We start from the raw sequence: 21202 nt of genomic DNA on the forward strand, positions 1-21202 counted from the left end.
CTTTCAGCAGGCAGGCAAACAGCACCAAATATGGAGCAACATATGGCCTCGGACCGTTGAGTCGGTTGAACCCTCTGACAGTTAGGTGTGTTTTTTATGTCATGTTGTGGACTTTTTCATACGGTGCTGTTAAGCTGAGGCAAGGCTCCAACAGTAGGCTGCGAGTCGCACAGAGATGCTCTGTGTCTGGTTCCCTCTCCTCCATGTGGTTTTAGGCAGCGGCCCAACGCCCACCACCCCAGCCTCTGCCCCACCGGCGAGCTTCATAACTCTCTTTAGCTCACTCTCTCGCCTCAGACTGCTGGGAACAATGGAGTCTTTTGAGAGGGGCAGATGGAGAGGCTATGGGCCGTGGCTGTGAAGCTGCTCGCCAGCAGCTCCCTCTCTCCCCTTCAGCAAGGGGGGAATTCTGTGCATCGCTACAGGGTGGAGTCACTTCCTGGGTGGGCCCTGCATCGATCATGTGCATTAACACACAGGCACACACTTAGAAAATACTCTGACAGAAAGCTAAATCACTGTGTACCCTTTGTGCAGATGAACACATGTTAAACCTATCATAACAGCCACGTTCCAGCAGCATGTCCCAGCAGAGGCAGCTATTAAGACACACCATAAAAGTGTGTGATTCACTGAGAGAGTCTTGGTCAGATTCATGACATACGCACACAGGTCTATGTCTCATATTTAATTATCAGACACAAAACCGCCTGCTTATGTGGTGTGCAGGCATAAATATGAGCTGAGTGTGTGGAAGCTCTGCATATTCACATGTTTGTGTGGTACACCATGTGCTTATTGGGTTGTACATGTTCTGTACTGTACAGGTAAATACGTTCACAATATGTGAGCCTATATTTATATATGTAAAAAAAGAAAGATTAATGGGTTTATCAGAATTTACTCACAAGTTTCCTTCCCCTTTCCTGTGCTTGTCTAGAGGTGACTGAAAAACTGTCTGAGAGGAAGGAAGAAACTGTTCAGCTCTAGCAGACAGATGGATGAGGAAATATCTTTCCCTCCAAATAAAACCACACCGGTGTATTTAGGAATGTGTGTTTACGTGTATTTTCTCTCTGTGCAGTGGCAACCAGAAATACCAGGTCACTTATAGCTGACTATGAGCTGCCTATTTGTGATATATTCCACACAGAAGAAACCTGTGGTCGGAACTGGGCATCATTTTTATTAGTAGGAAAACTGTTGGTGCCCACTCAGCAAATTATAATCCTAACTGTGTAAAGAAAGCACAGATTATTTAACAATAGAGGAATGAGGTTTTCCTGAATACAGGGCTTAAAATAAACACCAGGCATCAGGCTAATTCTCTTACATTTGTTTTTGGCAGGTGAGGCTGTCTGTCCTAAAAGCTGTTTTGTCTTTTAGCCTATCTGGGCTATGCAGAAAATAGTTAAAATTGAGAAATAAATAAGTTAAAATTAACTATAAATCTTCACTGTTGATCACATTAGATGTTTACGTAGTCTCTTTAATTTTAACAGTGATTTTTTTTTCAGTAGGAAGATCCAGCAAGGAAAGGATATAGAACAAGTCATGCTGTACCTGAGGAATTAGTAAAACAGATATTTCAGACTTACAAAATGTGATACTGCACCTCATCCCAGAAAGAAATAAAAGTAAGCCAATAAATGATTTAGTACAAAGTGTAAGTGCAGTTTTAGTAATGTTTGTACTTTTTAATTTTTTTTAGAAAACACATAATCTCCATATCAAGGGTTAACTGACTCTAGTCGTAACTTACATCACAGGTGTAAATGTGAGCATGAATGGTTGTGTGTCTCTATGTGTCAGGCCTGTGATAGTCGGGGGTGATCTGTTTAGGGTGTACCTGCCTCTTGCCCAATGTCCTGCTGGGATCAGCTGCAGCCCCACGGTGAACCTGTCAAGGAGAGGCAGTTACAGATAATGAATAGATGGATGGATCATGGGTGTAGTGGGGTGGGGAGACACAGGAGACATGTCCCCCTTAATATTTAGAACATGTGTATTCATCCCCCAAATAAAAAAAAATTCACCATGTCAATGAAGTGTTTAATGCTCCCCCAAACCCCCCTGTTTTATATGGGTTCCCCCCAGTCTTAAAACAAAACCCTTCGCCCTTGACTTACATTATATAAACTAGAAATAAAACACTGGTTGATAGCAGTGAAGTGTTACACTGGTTCTAGTTCTCCTTGATGTTAAGTGGCTGAAATCTCATAACACTAGTAGTTAACATGGATAAAAGAACAATTTCAATTGTTCTTTTATCCATTGTAGTGATCTTATCTATTCTGCACAACAAATAATGCCTTTTAAGCAAACATCTGGGCAACTTTTTGGTAAGCTTGCCTTAACACATCGAGCATGCACAACTGCATCGATCCAGTTTGTGACATAGAATGTCCTGTATTTGAAAATTAACATTTTTCCCAAATTGAGAAATTAAACCCACATGTGGTAACTTTTATGAAAATAACTTTGCGTCCTTTTTGCTAAAAATGTCACTATATTCCGACAGAAGTAAGTGATATGGATAATTTCTGAAAAAAATTATGTCCCTCCCCCTCGTCCAACTGCCTCCAATGGAATTTGCTTTAATCAGACCACTGTTGAATGAAAACAACCAATCAGAGCCGAGGAGTCTCTAAAGCAACTGTCAGTCATGTCAGTTGAGGCTTGTGAACTGTGGTCAAACTGTCAAACTAGCACTGATCAATTATAAATCTATATGCTACTGCATTGCCTATTTCTCACCTCTTATGTTTAAGAAACATATTTTAGGCCATGTTTACACGAAAACGATCCACTGAAAGCAGAATCGTTTCTCATTTTCGTTTTGAAAAAAGTTCAGCGTTTAGACGACAACGTTTTGATAACAATCGCTGTACGTATCCGCAAAAATGACCAAAAACACTGCAGTATACATGCCAGGCCAGTAGTTGGCGATGTGACGCTTACGCTTCCTTCTACAGAGTGGCGTTGTCTGGACGGACGACGAGGTGGAGTTGCTCTACACTATGATGGGGAAGCGTTGATAAATTCAACAGGGTGAGCAGCACAAGCAGAGCTCGGGAGTCCGCCATTATTGTTGTGATAGTTGACTTTCTCACGCATGCCTAGTGACTGGAAGCGTAATACGCATGTGCGAAAAGTCTCTGTTTTTAGAGGAACTGCATATTGCAAGTTTACATGACAATGGAGAAGGTGCCATTTCCAAAAAATTGCACTCTGGAACCCATTTTCAAAACGTTGCATTTTCAGGCACCCAAAATGCCGCTGTCGTGTAAACAATCGGCCAAAACCCAACTAAAGCTTACCGTTTTCAGTTGAAATCGTTGTCGTATAAACGGGACCTTAGTGTACTGTTTAACTGTAAAATGAGAACGTTTATGACCCAGCTGCCATTCTGTAATTGGCTAAACTCTAAAATATGTTTCTGAAATCATTTGAGATGAGACATAGGCAATGCAGTAACAACATTTTTATTCAAAACGATCAGTGCTGACTAGTTTGACAGTTTGACCATAGCTCACGAGCAGCAATTGACATGACTTCTCGGCTCTGATTGGTTGCTGCTAGAAGCAATACAAGTCAACATTAGGCAGAGGAATATGTTATTGTTTTTTTAACAGATTATCTGTCTCATTTAGTGCTGTGTGGATTTAGTGACGGTCTCGTCTCGTCTCGTCTCGTCGTCCTCTGCTTATCTGGGTCCGGGTCGCAGGGGCAGCAGCCTCAGCAAAGAAGCCCAGACAGTCCTCTCCCCAGCCACCTCCGTCAGCTCTTCCGAGGGAACCCCGAGGCATTCCCAGGCCAGCCGGGCGATGTAATCCCTCCAGCATGTCCTGGGGCGGCCCCGAGGTCTCCTCCCGGTTGGACATGCCCGAAATACCTCCCAAGGGAGGCGTCCGTGAGGCATCCTTACCAGATGCCCGAACCACCTCAACTGGCTCCTCTCGATGTGGAGGAGCAGCGGCTCTACTCCGAGTCCCTCCCGGATGTCCAAGCTCCTCACCCTATCTCTAAGGCTGAGCCCAGCCACCCTGCGGAGGAAACTCATTTCGGCCGCTTGTACTCGCGATCTCGTTCTTTCGGTCACTACCCAAAGCTCGTGACCATAGGTGAGGGTTGGAACGTAGATCGACCGGTAAATCGAGAGCTTCGCTTTCTGGCTAAGCTCCCTTTTCACCACAACGCCATGACGCCATGACGCCACCCCAATCCGCCTGTCAATCTCCCGCTCCATCCTACCCTCACTCGTGAACAAGATCCTGAGATACTTAAACTCCTCCACCTGAGGCAGGACCTCCCCCCGGACCTGGAGTGGGCAATCCACCCTTTTCCGGCTGAAGACCATGGCCTCAGACTTGGAGGTGCTGATTCACATCCCAGCTGCTTCACACTTGGCTGCGAACCGTCCCAGCGAGAGCTGGAGGTCACTGTTCGATGGAGCTAGGAGGACCACGTCATCTGCAAATAGCAGGGACGAGATCCTCCCGTCACCGAACCTGACACCCTCCACCCCTCGGCTGCACCTAGAAATTCTGTCCATGAAAGTTATGAACAGAACCGGTGACAAAGGGCAGCCCTGGCGGAGTCCAATCCTCACCAGGAACAGGTCCAACTTACTGCCAGCCACGTGAACCAGACTCGTGCTCCTTCGGTACAGGGACTGGATGGCCCTTAGCAGAGAGCCACCAACCCCATACTCCTGGAGCACCCCCCACAGGATGCCCCTGGGGACGCGGTCGTAAGCCTTCTCCAAATCCACAAAACACGTGGACTGGTTGGGCGAACTCCCATGCCCCCTCCAGCACCCTGGTGAGGGTAAAGAGCTGGTCCACGGTTCCGCGTCTGGGATGAAAACCACATTGCTCCTCCTCAATCCGAGGTTCAGCTATCGACCAGACCCTCTTCTCCAGCACCCTGGCGTAGACCTTACCGGGTAGACTGAGGAGTGTGATCCCGCTGTAGTTGGAACACACCCTCTGGTCCCCTTTCTTGAAGATGGGGACCACCACCCCGGTCTGCCACTCCAGAGGCACTGCCTCCGATGTCCACGCAATGTTGCAGAGGCGTGTCAGCCAGGACAGCCCTACAACATCCAGAGCCTTGATATATCCAGGGCAAATCTTGTCCACCCCCGGGGCCCCGCTGCCGCGTAGTTCCTTCACTACCTCGGCAACTTCTGCCCCCGAAACTGGACGACCCGCCCCTGAGACCCCCGGCTCTGTTTCCTCACTGGAATACTGGAAAAATGGTGGGATTCTCAAAGTATTCCTTCCACCGCCCGACAATGTCCCCAGTTGACGTCAGCAGCTCCCCGTTTACACTGTAAACAGTGTGAGCAAGTTGCCGCCCCCCCCCCCCCCCCCCCCCCCCCGAGGCACCGGACGGTTTGCCAGAACCTCTTTGGAGCCGATCAATAGTCTTTCTCCATGGCCTCACCGAACTCCTCCCACGCCCAAGTTTTCTGTCTCCGCGACTGCCGCTGCTGCGCTCCGCTTGGCCCGCCGGTACCCGTCAGCTGCTTCTGGAGACCCACAGACCAACCATGCCCTGTAGGCCCCCTTCTTCAGCCTGACGGCTCCCCTCACCTCTGGTGTCCACCAGCGGGTTTGGGGGTTACCGCCGCGACTGGCCCCCGCGGCCTTGCAGCCACAGCTCGCAACAGAGCGGAACAAGACCCATTCAGACTCAATGTCCCCCTCCGCCCTCGGGATGCGGTCGAAGCTCTCCCGGAGGTGGGAGTTGAAGATCATCTTGACAGGTTCTTCCGCCAGGCGTTCCCAGCAGACCCTCACTCCTCGTTTGGGCCTGCCAGGTCTGCGCAGCGTCCTCCCCTGCCACCTGATCCAACTCACCACCAGGTGGTGATCAGTTGACAGCTCTGCTCCTCTCTTCACCCAAGTGTCCAGAACATATGGTCGCATATAAAAAAGTTATTGCTTATAAAAGTTACCAACTAAAGCTTTTTTTATGGCTTGCAATTTTTATTTTTCAGCATGCGAAATGCACAGTTAACCAAACCAGTGTACAAATACAACTTAAAGCCCCCACACACACCCACCCCACTAATGTGGCTTCATTAAAATAAATAAATAAATAAATAGACAAATCCATTAACCTTAGTACAGAAGAGGATTTTTAAGAACATAAAAAAGAAAGAAAAAGCATACAATCAGTTCTTTTTGCCTCCACCTCACCCTTACTCTTGTGCATTTATAAAAGCAATATACCTTCCCCACTTAGGCCAATATTATTCTTCCCTATTTCAGTTCCTATATGACATCCTTTCATACGCAGCAAGCAACCTTTCCCTTTCAGTTACCCTGTCTTGTAAAGCAGGTGTTCAAGGTGCTTTCCAATTCCTAAGAATGTCCCACTGCCCTATCATTACTGCCATTTAGGTCCATTTCTCTATACCTTGAGGGAGCACCGACACAACCCCACTGTCTCTCAAACCATAAAGTTTTGGACAAAGTGCAAAATGTGAACCTATATGATAAACAACATAGCTGTGAATCTTTACCCATTAACTCTGAATTAGCTTCTGAAAACCAGAACAACTGACTGTGGATTTGTACAAATGTGTTTTTTTCCAAGTACTCAGTGCATTTGGTTAACGGAAATGTCTAAAATCATCTCACTGGAATATTATGTAATACCAGATACCAGAATACCTGTGGGAAGAAGACGGAGCATGTACATACAAAACACATAGAGGCCTCAGATGGCCAGGGCCCAGGGACCTTCTTGCTGCTATCATATCAGTCATACAGTCCACAGCTGGTTATGTCTGATACCGTTTGAGAGCATCAAATTCCCCTCAGTTCAGTGGCTTTATAAAACCACTATCTGGGGCATGATGATTCGAAAGTGTTGGGCAAATGGCATTTGTAGTTTTAAGTGGGTGCTTTGTTTAAATCCACAGGAAGTGATGTGATGGTTTCATTATTGTTACAGATTCAAAAGAAGCATAAGTATATACAGTAGAGTATTTTATTGCAAACTATACTGTGTGATAAGATAAGATATGACAAGATACCATTGTAAACAAGGAGCAGTTTTCTCCATGTGTGCACTTGGCAGTAATCATCTCATGCTGTTGACATGAATGCCATCCTATGGTGATTGGAGTAGCAGAGTGAAGGTCTGTATGCGTGCGAGGAGTGCCACATGTCAAGCTCGCAGAGAGCAAGGGGTTTGTGATGTCACAAGATAAATGTCAGCTCATAGGCCTGTGGGCTTTGAGTGCCGAGGACAGCTGGGTGGATGGATAGGGTGGGGTGCGGGGGTGGGGGTGGAGGGACGAGGAAGGGGAAATAAAGTTGGGTGACAGGCGCAGTGTGTTTGTGGTCACATACAGTATGGATGATGCAAGGAATAGCTGAATTTGCTTGTGTGTGACCGTGTGGCAGCAGAGGGTTGGAGACAGTGAAAGGGGAGAAGGACTGATGGGGTGTGAGTGGTATTTAAGTGTATGTGTGGGTGGGTCAGGGTGCATCTCTAAATGTGAGTGCGTACAGAAGTGACAAGGAGCAGTGATTCTGAAGGGGAAACATGTGTTTATTAGCATGGATGGGGTGTGTATGTGTGTGTGTGTGTGTGTGTTGTCATTACATAAATATGCAGCACAGTGGGCTACAGTTGTGCGCACGCACGTATGTACAGAATCATGTGTTTTTTCACTGTACAATTTGCATCTGTGTTCCGATGTGCTCACATATACATGTTCTTCCCTGCACATCTGGTGTCCCACGACATGAAGCAGTAAATTTTTTTTTCATCCCAGTGACATAACATGTTGTCTGATTACAGACCAGGCTTTGTCTGTGCTGAGTGGCACACATCTTCTATAAGGGCCCCTTATTGTTTCATGCCAAAGCCCAGCTCACAGATCCGCCTGATACACAGACACGTTGTGGACCACCTCTCCCTCTTTGTCTCTCTTGTCCTATATGTTCATGTGGATGGTGAATGTTTCATTGTGCACAGAGTCATTGGCACGAACCGGCGCCCACTGCCACAGGATACACAGACTTGCGTAAAATCTGGGGCACACTTTGTCTCGGTTTCTCTCACAATCACCCAATTTCCTGTTTGCTTTATAAGTAGTCCTCAAGAATATAACTTTTAGACCCTCTGATGTGTTTCAACAAAACCATTTTCACGTACAATATATGCTTGTTTTTATTTATATTCATCCCATTTTTATTGTGTTTTTATCTGCAGAAACACAAGCTGCCACAAGAACTAACATCCAACTAAGATGCGAGGCACAGCGCAACTCTGATGTGCATACGTTCCTGATACTTATCATAGCCATGGGCGGATAATGAGACAATTGGCCCCTTGGCACAAATGTACAAAAGGCCCAACCACCTACAGTACACAGGAGCAAGACACACTTTGTTGTGGTTTTGGGTCTCTTTGCAGTAGTTATGCATCTTTTTGTGTGCTATTGTCTATCTTTTATTGTTCATTTTGTGTTGCTTTGTATTCTTTTGGTGTCTCCTTGTGAGTGTTTTGTGTCTCTTAGTACTTTTTTGTCTCTGTGTGGTTGTTTTGCCCCATTTGTAGTTATTTTGTGTGTGTTTGCAGTTTCTTTGCATGTCTCTGTGGTCTCTCTGTGTCTCTTTGTGGTCATATTGAGTGTCTTTCTGTTTAGTTAGCATTAATTTGAGTGACATTTTGAAGGTGAAGGGTGTGGAGCCCTGACACACTGGGCCCCTGGGCCTGTGCCTAGTAGGCCCATTCAGTAATCCATCTATAATCATAACATATTAGGTTTTTATAAATGCTCTGTCTCATTACAGTTGGTTGATATATAACAAATAATCACTTGCAAAGAAAAGGAAAAAATGAATAATTTCAAAAAAGGGAGTAAAGTACTTTTTTAAAGGCCTAAATACATCCCATGTTTTTAGCACAAAACTGCCAGTTACATGGGCCCTACTGCTGAGAACAATACCTAAGGTATAAATTACATCCTCAGATATCATCTTGAGCTTTTACACCATCACTTATGTCTTCTCAATGCTTTAAAGGTGCAGTGTGTGGACCTTTCATATGTACATAGAAAGCAGGGCATCCCAGAATGGACAAATCAAACGCTGGCTTTATATAAGGTAATTTGCACTTGACCCTTTTTTCTGGATTATGTATTGGCCACTGTAGTTAGCAGCACCTCAGTGATGAGTTGAACAGCACTGTAAAAACAATATTCAGTGTTTTTACGAGTTTAAATCACTGGGTTCATTTGTTTTGGAGAAGAGGAGGCCTTCAGCTCCCAGTGAAAACTGCCTAAATGTCTGGATCTCATGTTATCTTAGAAAAAAGTTAAGTGCGCTTCAGCAGGTGCTGTGTGGTGGCCCATCTGCAACAATCAGAGGAACACTGATTTGTAACCTGGAACCGTTTTATTCAGTGTTCATACCAGTTTAAATTACCTTGTCCCTTTGTTTTGGAGAGGAAGAGACCTCTGCAGATAATTCGGCTCCCAGTAAAAACCTCCTAAACAATGAACACTGAAGGAATTCTAATCAGGAGTTCATGCTTGGCACATGGGAGAAGTTTCAGCTGGTTGAAAGCTGCAACCCTTACAGTTAGATGCCACTAAATGCAACACACTGCTAGTTTAAAATGTTGTTTCTAAGTTCAAACATACAGTACCAGGCAGGGTTATTTACGGTCAGTCCAGGTGAGGCATCGTATGTTGACCTTAAGTTTGGCAGTGAAGCCAGTTGCCTATTTGAGGCACATAGGAGAGGTGCATATCCTTGACATGTGGTAGCAACATTACACACACACACATCATCACTGCACTAAGGTGCACTGCTTTTGCATAGTGCCATTGCAAAGATGATCTAGCCTTGCAACCATGATGCAGCAAAGTACAGTTTGTTCTCTGATAAAACTATACATATAATGAATTGTATTAAGTTCCAGCAAACCTCATTCCCCCTGATGGACTGTGACTGCTTAATCACGTGTTTGACATGGCTTCCAGGCGGTTAGCACCTGCTTATACGAAGATTTGATGTAAGTGTTTGACCAGTAGATTCAATCATGAGCTGCTTATCATAATTTCCCAGCTGCAATTGCCATCAACTGTGAAAGACAAGCTGGAGCCTTGGGCATGCCCAGAGTGACGCACCATGACAAGCTATGAATAAACATGATCACTGTCAACAACAAACTAAATTAATTACATGTGAGAATGTTACACTCTTTAATACAGTGTGTTACTCAAGATTTATGTCAGTTCAACACACCACATGGTGTCAGCAACTTTACTGCAATGTTTCGGGGGTTGAATGTAAAATACAGAAAGGGGGAAAAGCCTGAGAGGCCTGTTGTTTATGATCTTTCATTATGGCTTGCAGAATGTAGCTTGATAGTGAAACTCAGCCCACATACAACTTTACAACAAGAACATACCATGCATGCGCCATGAGAACACCACCCATGTGCTGCACGATGTCACAAATGTACATGTGGAGTTTGGTGAACTCCCACAGATCCTCTCAAAGAAAGTCGTTTATGTTGATTCTGGAGGTTGAAATAATTCCATGTGAAACCAGAGGGTAGCTTTCTCTCAGTGTAGGTGTGAGCTTTATATGAAGCAGTGCCTTGTGATTCAATGGACAATTGTTGGGGAAAACACAGAGCTGGTCCGGGGAAGGGAACAAATACTATGGTGCACATCATAAATCTTCAACTTGTCAGCTCAGTTTGGCCTCTGGTTTCTCAACAGCTGTGAAACAGAAACGATTAATGAAATGATAAGCAATGTGATTTCAGGATATTGAGATATGGCCTGGCTACAATATCAGATTTGATATTGCAAATGAAGTGGCACATATTTTTGCAAGATGAAATTAAATTAAGAAGTGTTTGCACTTGCTGTAGGTGAAAATAAAACAATATTGTCTTTTACGTAACTTTTGTGCAGACAAGCTCTCATTGTTTTCATCTTCTTGTCTGTTGTATGAAAAACTGAAAATCTCAATACTTCTACTGTATTTATCACAACAGATAACAATAAAACTATTGTTGTGCACATTTGAAATGTTTGTGCAATGCAAACAACACAAAATATTTGATGTGAATAACCGAAGTTACACGATACTCACTCAAGTCATTACCAACACCTTTATTATTATTATATTGCGCCCTCTACAGGCCATTTATATACACTGCAAGGATAGAGTTCAAAAATAAAATGAGGTATGGCTATGCTTTAAATACATTTAATGCATATTTGCCTTACAACTTGACAGTTGAAACTAATAATTGAAATGTATGTAGTTAATTTTAAAATTCATATGTAGTTCTGAGGATGAGAAGAAGTTGTAGATCATCAAAATTAAAAACTACAAATTAACAGTGTCAACATTTAGCCTCTAGGGTGAGGTCAGATAATTTGTGACATTAGATAAAGTGGGACAAATTAGGTTTTAGAGCTTGGGCTCTTTAGATATTAGCAGACAGTCACCGAACATGTTATTAAATTGTTGCTACAAATGATCTTTACATGAAACAACCACTTTGTTTGAGCTGAGATAACTAGTATGTGCAGAGCAAGGAGTCAAAAATCACTGGTCCCAAAACTTGCAAAGTAAAAGCTAAGTGGCATATACAATAACAGCATAACACCAAAACGGATCGTAGGATGTTGCATTTTATTAAATGTTTAATTTATAATCAAAATATTTTCACAATATACTATCATTTCAACAGGGTTTTGAGTAAGTACTTAATGCATTCAGGTAAAATGTGACAAAAAATTATGCAAAATTGGACGATATTTTTTTGAAGTGATACCAGTATGTTTTCAGGCTGCCATAAAATCGTGTGTTATGCAATTGTGTACCACCTTGTAATATTACAGACATTTTCAGTATTTTTGTCACCTAAAAAATATTAAAGATGATGCACTGATGCCATGTTGGCCACAGTAGTCCAGAGTTAACTATAACTGTTATACGCATGCAAGCACAATATGGCACCAGGGTAACAGGCAGCAAAAGAAAAATAGAAAGCATGGCAGGAAAGTGAAAATGAATGACTGAATCAATATGAATTTAACCATTTAAAAAACAAGCACGGCTGTCCCATTTCACCTAAACATGTCACTGGAGTGAGGTGGAAGTTCTTGAGGTGTTTGAAGGTCCAACGTTCCTTAATTATTTTACTTGACAACATATTCCTTCACAAAAATATAGCAGAGAACCATAACATGTTCTAAAAGTAACTAAGTAGTACTCAGAGTTTAGGTGGTTTTCTTAATTATCTACCCAAGTGTCCCACATTACCTGACAATTTCAATTTAGTTTTTGCCCCTCACAATTTTTTAGATAATATAACACTTTATGACTAAAGAGTAGCTGCAGACAGCATAATTATTTAAAATATCTTTGATAGTTGTCTGTTATAGCTTAGATAACAGCATTAGATCTGTACATTTTGATAAAACAGTTTGTAAATGCTGGCAGTGATGCCTCATGTTCTCATTTTAGTCTGAGGTGACAGCTGCCTTTTGCTATGATTTTTTTTTTCTTCCAGCGTCTTAACAAACGTGTTGCTGATTGGTCCAAATTTGACATCCACATTTACGGACCAATCAGAACGCTTGAATTTTGTTAGTACATTGAAGACGGAAAAAACACAACTGTACACAACCTGCACTAGAGGTATATTTCAAGCGGTTCAACGGCAGTTTGTCGCTGAGACAACTATGAGCGAACACTGCAACGTGCAGGTGTGTATAACGATCAGTGTTTGTAACGGTCGTGTCGAGCAGTCTCCCCTAAATGTAGCCAGGGCTTGCGAGCTAGCATTGCAGCTAGCATTGCAGCTAGCAGCATACTGTTAGTGCTTTAATGGCGATAACAGCTGATTTCTTTCACTTGCTAAGTAAAGCTTTGTCTCCAGACTTCGGCGGTTATCTGGATTTAATATAGCGAGCGGCTGTCTTGTGTCAGGAGGACGGTGGTGGGGCTATTTTAGAGAAGCCAGTTGACCTTTCGGTGGACGAGCTAGCTGCCTCTGTAGCAAAACAGTAAAGTGACGACGTGTTGTGTGACCAGTTAGCAATGGTGCAAGGACGGGGGAGCGTCATCAAACCAGGTGAAGCAGATGCGTGTGAACGCACCCGAAAGCTAATCCGAGTTGTAACGATAATTTAAAATAGATAAGTACTTTTGTTATACAGATATGTAATGTGCGATAAGTGGCAAATAAGCCTGTTGCAGCGCAGTTGGATGGAATATAAGTTGAATATTAGTAAACTGGCTGACATAATTCAGTATGTAGGCCGTTGAATGGTGTTGGACGAATTTTCGATTCTGTTTATATGATATATTGACTGATTCAGTTATATTTGTGCGACAGGAACCACACCACAGGATTGTTCTAAAATAATTTAAAGATAATGTGTAGAAACATGAGCTATAAGGTCTTTGTTTACATTTCCTCTTGTGTCTACAATTGCCTGAAAACTGCTAGGAATTGAATAATTTTGCAGGATGATGGATAAAAAACGTGCAATCAGTTGAATAATAGGGTAATTGGAGAAACATTTGAGTAAAACAGATTTTGATGCTATAAATGCGATCGTGAGGAGCAGGTGGAAGAGCACGACAAATTTGGCACAAATGATGGGCCTGCCATTTTGTCTTACCAAGCAGAACAATGTCAAAATGCACCAAATCTATATTCTTACAGGGTTTAAAATAATAACTGAAAGGTAGCTATTTAAAAATATGCTGATGATTGAGGTGTGTGTGGCAGTTGCCAGGTGTGAAATGTATGTAATCCGTGTAGCAGGTGGTGTGAGGCAACCATAGGGTAAATAAGGTAATCTGAGGACAGATTAGCTGTATTTTGGAACTGCAGTCACTGTAGGCAATGAGTAGATGGAAATAAAACACTTACTGTATATAATACAGTGTTAGAAAGTGTGGATCCATTAGTTCTGACTCTGACATCTCTCCAATTTGTGCATGTATAGGTCCTGTTTGTGCATGTGTGTGTCTTTCGGACCTGTGTGTAATTGACAAGCAAGAGTGAAAACATTGAATTTCCACTGAGGGGGATTAATAAAGTAAATAAACTTAAACTTAAAACTTATGCTGTGTTTGTTGGTTCATAATGTAACCTTGATATGCTTGAGGGATATTAGCATAAGTTAACAAGACAGGACCCAAGGCTTATTCAGCAGCCAAATGACTGAGGAGATAAAGTACACTGTGCTCAGCAACTCCCACACCACAGCTGTTCACTCTGATCAATTTGTGCTGCTTATCATTCAGTAGTTTGAGCTGAAGTGTCATGCTTTATTATTGAACCAGTTCTTGTAACATGTGCTTTGTTGATTTCTTTCTTCTTCCAGGAGAAAGAAAAGCCTGTGTGTTCATCTGTCAAACAGAACATGCCTTCTACTCTGCACTGACCATTAAAATGGTAAGATGGCTTGATGCATCTCTACATATTACTTTTATTTAATGTTGACTTTCTGGTTGATTATTTAAATCCTCATGCCTTTATGGTTGAATTTATGTAGATTGTAACATATTATATACTTAACAAAGATGTTTAGAGCCTCTGCATTTTGTTCAAACATATGTAGTATTGTTAAAAAGAACAACATTATGTTATGGTAGATACGGTTTAGATGATATTACAGACATGTGTACAATGTAGTACTATTACAGTACAAATGTAATACTATTCAGAATGTTCTTGCTGTTTGCCATGTATGAATAAAAATACAGTAATTTCTACCACTGCTATTAGTAGCTCTATAATAATTTGATAAAGAAAACTCAAACAGTAGATAAATATTTGCGATGTACTGACTTACATCACATTGTAAGGTGTGGATGATTAGACTTGACAATGGTTTATGATGGATGTTTATAGGGGAACTAAGCCAATGTTAATATTAGTTAACATGAACAACTCTACCAAACCCTAAAACTACAGTGCCAAATCTTAAATTTGTGATGTCATCAAGTATGCAGTCTGGGAGCTGCTCCATAAACAATTAATTGGGAAAGATGTTATAGATGACACTGTGAGCCAGACTTTATACTGCAGGACATCACAAGTTTGAGACTCTTTAATTGGTTTCTGACTATTAGAGAGTAGCGCCTGTTCACAAATATTGATTGCACTTTCCCAGGCCATGGAAATAACATATTGGAATTCTTAATTTGGGTGATGTTCCCCTTTAAGGTCATTTGATGTGGTCCCTCAATAGCCCTTTAGTTATATTATCTGTGGGTTTGCTAAATGACAATATCTTCTTAATCTCTTTAATAGGTCTGACAACTATCAAAAGTGTGACAGACTTCTTACAACCTCCACAAAACATGGACAACTCTCCTCACTTGTACATCTCTGAATTTGGAGACAATGAGGATATGGAAGAGGACGAGGAGGACATTCATCAAGAGGAAACCAACATGGAATCAGACATGATTCAGTCCCCAGATCTTCATAAACATCCTAACCAGGATACTGAGAGAGACTGGAACTCGTTTCCCTGTCCGCACTGTGAGAGACATTTTACCAGCAAACAAGGCTTGGAACGACACATGCACATCCATACTTTGGTGAACAACGATGCACCTACATACAAAAGCAATAAGAACAACACGTCTTTTGGTTCAAATCTGGATCAGTTGCAGCATGAGAAGAAGAAGCCTCTGGATTCAGGAGCCTCGGTCACGCAGCTTCATACTTCATCCCCCGCTGGGTCTAATACTTCCGTTTTGTTGGCTGGTGACCACTCTGCTCAGCCAGACAAATCGAGTGTGTTAGAGGGGCATAATGCTTGCAAATACTGTGAAAAGATATTCACCACACATACCAACAAGCGACGACATGAGCGGAGGGTCCATGAGCAGCAACTTCAAGTCACACATGTGGAAAAAACCCCGCTGCCCCAAGAGGAATATCTTCAGAGGGGAGTCATTGAAACATCACAACAGGAAACAGATTTTGGTGACAATACAGCACCTGCAGCTGTTGTGGAGAATGAAGCTGAACCCGCTGAACAATACATGCTAGATGTCTCTAGCAATATCTCAGAGAATCTCAGCTTTTATATTGATGGAAAGATAGTGTCAACAAGTACAGTCAGTAGCTGTGAAGCAGCTGAGGTTCATTCTGGGTCTTCGACTTTAGTTGGACTGGATGCCCTGATTCTAGACCCAGCCCAAATTAGCCAGGTTTTAAACACAGATTCAGTATCAGGCAAAGAGCTACCTGGTCAACCACAGGCCAAGAGAAGAACTGCAACACCACCTCTTTTACCACAAATTAAAACTGAACTGGAGTCTGAGGTGGTCGTGTCTTCTTCCTCGTCTTCACTTGTATCTTCTTTAATAGAGAATCTACTCCCTCAGAATATAGAGTCTACAGTTGTGCAGAAGGAAAGAACTGTGTTTCTGTCCCCAAAGTTGAAGCAGCTTCTGGAGAAGCAGGATGGCCTTAAACCGACACTCGCCCTCATTGCAGATGGCCAGAAGCCTTGTTCACCTGTTTCCCTCTCTGTCCTGCCTGCTGGAACAGGAAGGTTCAAAAGAAGGACTGGGTCTCCACCAAGCTCTCCACAGCAAAACCCAACAGAGGACACACCAGATGCTGGAGAGTGCGATGCTGTAACTACAGGGCAGATGGAGACCCAACATAGTTCACCTGTGCAGCAAACAGCCAGTATGGAAGATGACACACCTCCACCTGTGGAAGAGCCAGAGGCAAAACCTATCCTGACAGAGAGCTGGCCCCCCACGACTGGCGGTAATTCCTGTAACCAGCAACCACTGGATCTCTCTAATACATTCAAAAGAAATGACAGTGTAGCTTTAGGTGATGCTGCGCTAGATTTGAGTTTGCAAAAAAAGACCCTAGGTGAATCCGAACTGACATTAAATTTAGTTTCAGAGGCAGTTTTGAAAGAAGGAAAATCAAATACATGCATGGTAGAGACAGCCATAATGAATATTGGAGAGCAAAATTTGAGCCTAGGGAATCCTGACACCCCTTTAGTTACAGACTTCACCATACTTACAGGTCCAGAAATGGTGACCCCAATTGAGCCTATGGCAGAAGGACTTGTTTATGGACTTGCACTTCCCTCCAACTCTCTGACTCCATCACCTGCCTCCCTTACCCCTGTTGCCTTGCAGCCAGCTTCACCATGCACTATAGCATTTGCTACCCCAGCCTCACACACAGTGCTCCCCACTGCTCCCTCATTAATCACAGTTTTGGCACCACAACCTATTTCTAACACGTCAAGCCAACCACTCCAGGTATTAGCCCCAAATATATCTCCTGAGCCCCTGGTAATCTGCACAGAAAATGCATTAAATTTTTCAGAGTGTGATTTAACTACTGCATTTGCCACCACAAATTCTGCAAACCCTGTCACTCTCTCCCAGTCCCTTGACCCATCTCTAAATCTATCCGGCCATGTGTTCCTCTCTGATCAAATAGCTCTCAACCCACCTATAGTTGAGTCCACCCCTATGTCAGAAGTGCCATTTACACCCACTGTAACGTTAAATGACTCCCTCATCAACTCTTACAACATAACTAGTAACACAGTATTGATAGAGTGCACCATAGCTCTTGAAGCCCCAGGAAGTGTAGTCCCTGCTGCAGTTACCTTGCAAGAAAACACTGCCGAGCCTCCAGCACCTACACAGATGGTTGTTAATCACATAGAACAGCAACAGATTGTATCAGTGCCCAACCCTCAAACTGTGGATCCCACTATTGTTATGTCCTCCATTGCAGAATCAGTAACTCTTTCCACCGCCACCACCTCAGTGATATCTGATTGTCCTCCAGTGGGTGATTCAAGTCCTGACCCAGAGCCTGTTGTTCATGCGAAGCCGCCACCCATAAAGGAGGAGGAAGCTGTGGACACTGAAATCTCATCTAAAACCCCATCTCCCTCTGAGAAAGCTGAAGAGGATGAAACCTCAAACAACACACCAAGCGATGCACAACAGCAGACTTTCACCAAGAATTTCATCTGCAACGTGTGCGATAAGCTTTTCCATTCAATGAAAGAACTGGGCCATCATGTAGGCGACCACGCTGACGAATGGCCCTACAAATGTGAGTTCTGCCTGCTGCTCTTTAGCAAAACCTCCGCTTTGCTAGATCATCGATCAAACCTCCACGGTGTTGGCAAGACTTACGTCTGCAGTGCATGTACAAAAGAATTTGTCTACCTTTGTAATCTCAAACAGCATCAGGAAGAATTACATCCTGGCCAGCAGTGTACATACACAGAAGAAGAAAAGGGAAAACTAAGACCTCAGAACTACAACAACACAACAAAAGTCAACACGGAGCCGTCAGTGCCCGATGCTGTAGAGGAGCCCAAGAAACTGGTGAAAAAGGAAGAAGGTGAAGAAGATGTGGCTGCTGAAGAACTGTTTACAACAATAAAAATCATGGCCTCAGATGGAGCCAAAATCAAAGGGCCTGATGTTCGTCTTGGCATTAACCAACATTATCCCAGCTTTAAGCCCCCTCCATTTCCTTACCATAACAGATCACCCGCTGGCTCACTGGCTTCAGCCACAAACTTCACCACCCACAACATCCCACAAACGTTTAGTACGGCTATTCGGTGTACCAAGTGTGGAAAGAGCTTTGATAACATGCCAGAGTTACACAAGCACATCCTGGCTTGTGCAAATGCCAGTGATAAAAGGCGATACACACCCAAAAAGAATCCCATCCCACTGCGCCACTTTGCAAAAACTCAGAATGGGGTCCTTTCCACCACTAATTCTACTAACGGACTAAATGCTTCTAACAGATCGAGCCACTCGAACAGGTCCAAAGCTAACCATGATCCAGCAGGAAATGTGAAGTTCAAAGTGCTGAACAAAAGGAAGAAGAAGATGGTCCAAAGGGTCATGCCACAGAGGAACAAGTCAAATAAAATGTCACCTGCACAGGTGGATGAGCAGCAGGAGATCTTTGTCTGCCCACACTGCAGCAGGGAGTTCACAATGCGTCGCAGCAGAACCAAACACATGGCGGTCTGCCCCAAGAAACCGAAAGAAGTGAAGAAAAGGAAAGAAGGAGGAATCTCTGTGACAAAGGAAAATGATGGACACCTGCATAGAGGGGTTGAAGAGAAACAAGCTTCACCTCCGCATAAAACAAGACTCCAGACTTCTGGCCCCGCTAAAAGGCCGGCCGTCCTCCCAGTGCAAACTGTCTTCTCAAACAAAAGAAGTAAAATAATCATAAAAGAGAGCACACAGCCAAAACAAGAGACACCCACTCTGAATGAACTTCCCATCGTTCGCACTTTCAACCCTTCTATGCGTCAGTATAGCAGAATGCAGCATAGCGTCAAAGGAATCCCCATTAAAATCACCATAGTGAAACCACAACAGGCCGCACCACCGAGGGACGAGCTGCCTCCCACCCAGAGCCGAGAGGAAACAACCGCAGCCGTCACCAGCAGCTCCGAGCAGAGTCCTACAGCCTGAAGACCACCCAGCAGCCCACAGGGGATCGTCAGGTAGTTATAGCACATTTAAGTTTATTCGCAAAATGATAATGAAGAGATGTGCTAAAAAAAAACATTGCTAACATAAAAACACAAACACAGTATGTCCTCATTTGTGAGGTATTCCAGTATGAGTAAGTAACACAGCAGCAGCTGCTACAACAAGCTTCTTAAAATGGTATGCAGTGCAATTGTGCAGTTATTTTTTTTTTCCCTGACAGACTGCCAATAAGATCTCAGCGCTGCCATATTTTTTTTTTAAACCAACTAATGTTATGTATACAGATAAAAAAGGATGCACACTTGCATAGAGGGGTTGACAGAGACAACAAATAACTACCAAATAAATCAATAAAAGTTCTTAAATTACAAGCATAAATGACTCAACCAGATGATTGTAAGCAACTGCACGTCCATGTCTTTCTCAGTACTATATATATGTTTTGTTTGCAGGACCCTGCTGTGTGGAGCTCCTCATTCATGTTTGTGCAAAGTGATACTAATGGGAGAGAACCGCTCATCGCACTGTAAACCCCACGGACCCAGATTGCATCATACTGTACAGTAAATGACTGAATTGAGGACAGATAAAACAGGCAACTAACGATACTGAAGTGAGTGGATGTATTTAACTGAGTATTTTAATGCTTTTGTAGTAGCTTGGAGTTTTGTAGATTTTTTCCTTCATTTCACAAACTCTCTGTCAGCGGCTTGGATTTGCACTTTGAAGTTAATCTGACTGCTACATGTCACAAATTGGAAGGGAAGTGGGAGGAATTGAGCTGGAAGGCTGCTCTCATTTCCGACTTGGTGGGTTATTTCCAGAGGTTGGCAGGTGGCAATCATTCTCAGCATGCATTTGCACTTTTCCTTATCTGTTGTCTGTGGCCTTTGGGTTTAAACTCTTACTGCATGCTGTCAGCTTGTACTGCAGCTAATTAATTAATTTATTAGGATGGATCATGAAGATGCAATTGGGCCTTAAACACTGAATCTGATGTTGCTCTGTTGGTCTGATTGATATCAACCGGTGTAGTTACATGAAAGACACATCCAGATTACTTCTAAACACAAGACTATAGAATCATGGAAAACTAACACTCTATAGCACAGTGTAACAATGACCATTAGGTAATTCTTGTTGAAGATATCAGCACTGTTGGTTACTATTAGGAAAGGCAGTGTTATTAGTGTGAATGTAACATTGGTAGATTTAATGCTACAGCCTTTGCAAATCAAAATTGTGTATAACCTGGTTGTCCCAGTTGCAATGTATTTGTATGAAAGTTTTGAGAATAATTCTCTTTACGTGCCATCAAATGTATATAATATGACTGAATGTGGCATAAAGACTAAACATAGTTTGGTGTTTTCCACATATGGAATTTATTTTGGCGGCCCACCCAAATAGATTAGTTTGTCTCTTCAAAGTCTGTAAAGGCCTTTGCACACTGAGTCATTTTTTTTTTTTTTCGTCTGAAATTGTTGCACGTCTAAAAAGAGTCCTATTAAAATTTTGGGTCCGTCAGAGGCCTTTAGAGAGCTCTCTCACCAAGAATCAGAGAAAATATGTGGCAGTGGGACACAGCCACGACAAGACAGAGGACCGGGGCACACAGAGTCATTTCATAACTCTGATAG

At 43.1% G+C, this 21202-nt stretch overlaps 1 protein-coding gene across 3 annotated transcripts; it reads left to right on the plus strand.

Annotated features, from left to right (window-relative positions):
- Positions 1-12631: 12631 nt before the first annotated feature.
- Positions 12632-20995, plus strand: prdm2a (PR domain containing 2, with ZNF domain a). Of its 3 annotated transcripts, XM_033629197.2 has the most exons (5): positions 12632-12769; positions 14402-14472; positions 15334-16815; positions 17818-19573; positions 20015-20995. In XM_033629197.2, the coding sequence occupies exons 3-4, from the start codon at positions 15384-15386 to the stop codon at positions 19539-19541; spliced, it is 3156 nt and encodes a 1051-aa protein (XP_033485088.1). In that variant the 5' UTR covers positions 12632-12769; positions 14402-14472; positions 15334-15383; the 3' UTR covers positions 19542-19573; positions 20015-20995. The 3 variants fall into 3 exon arrangements, with proteins under 3 accessions (XP_033485088.1, XP_033485086.1, XP_033485087.1); XM_033629195.2 differs by having other exon boundaries at positions 15334-19573; XM_033629196.2 differs by lacking the exon at positions 12632-12769 and adding an exon at positions 13054-13137 and having other exon boundaries at positions 15334-19573.
- Positions 20996-21202: the final 207 nt, after the last annotated feature.

This window comes from Epinephelus lanceolatus, chromosome 8, assembly GCF_041903045.1.
Source record: "Epinephelus lanceolatus isolate andai-2023 chromosome 8, ASM4190304v1, whole genome shotgun sequence".
NCBI classification, from domain to species: domain Eukaryota; kingdom Metazoa; phylum Chordata; class Actinopteri; order Perciformes; family Serranidae; genus Epinephelus; species Epinephelus lanceolatus.

Coding starts and splice junctions, on each gene's coding strand:
- prdm2a (XM_033629195.2), top strand. CDS start 15,384: ATGGACAACTCTCCTCACTTGTACATCTCTGAATTTGGAGACAATGAG.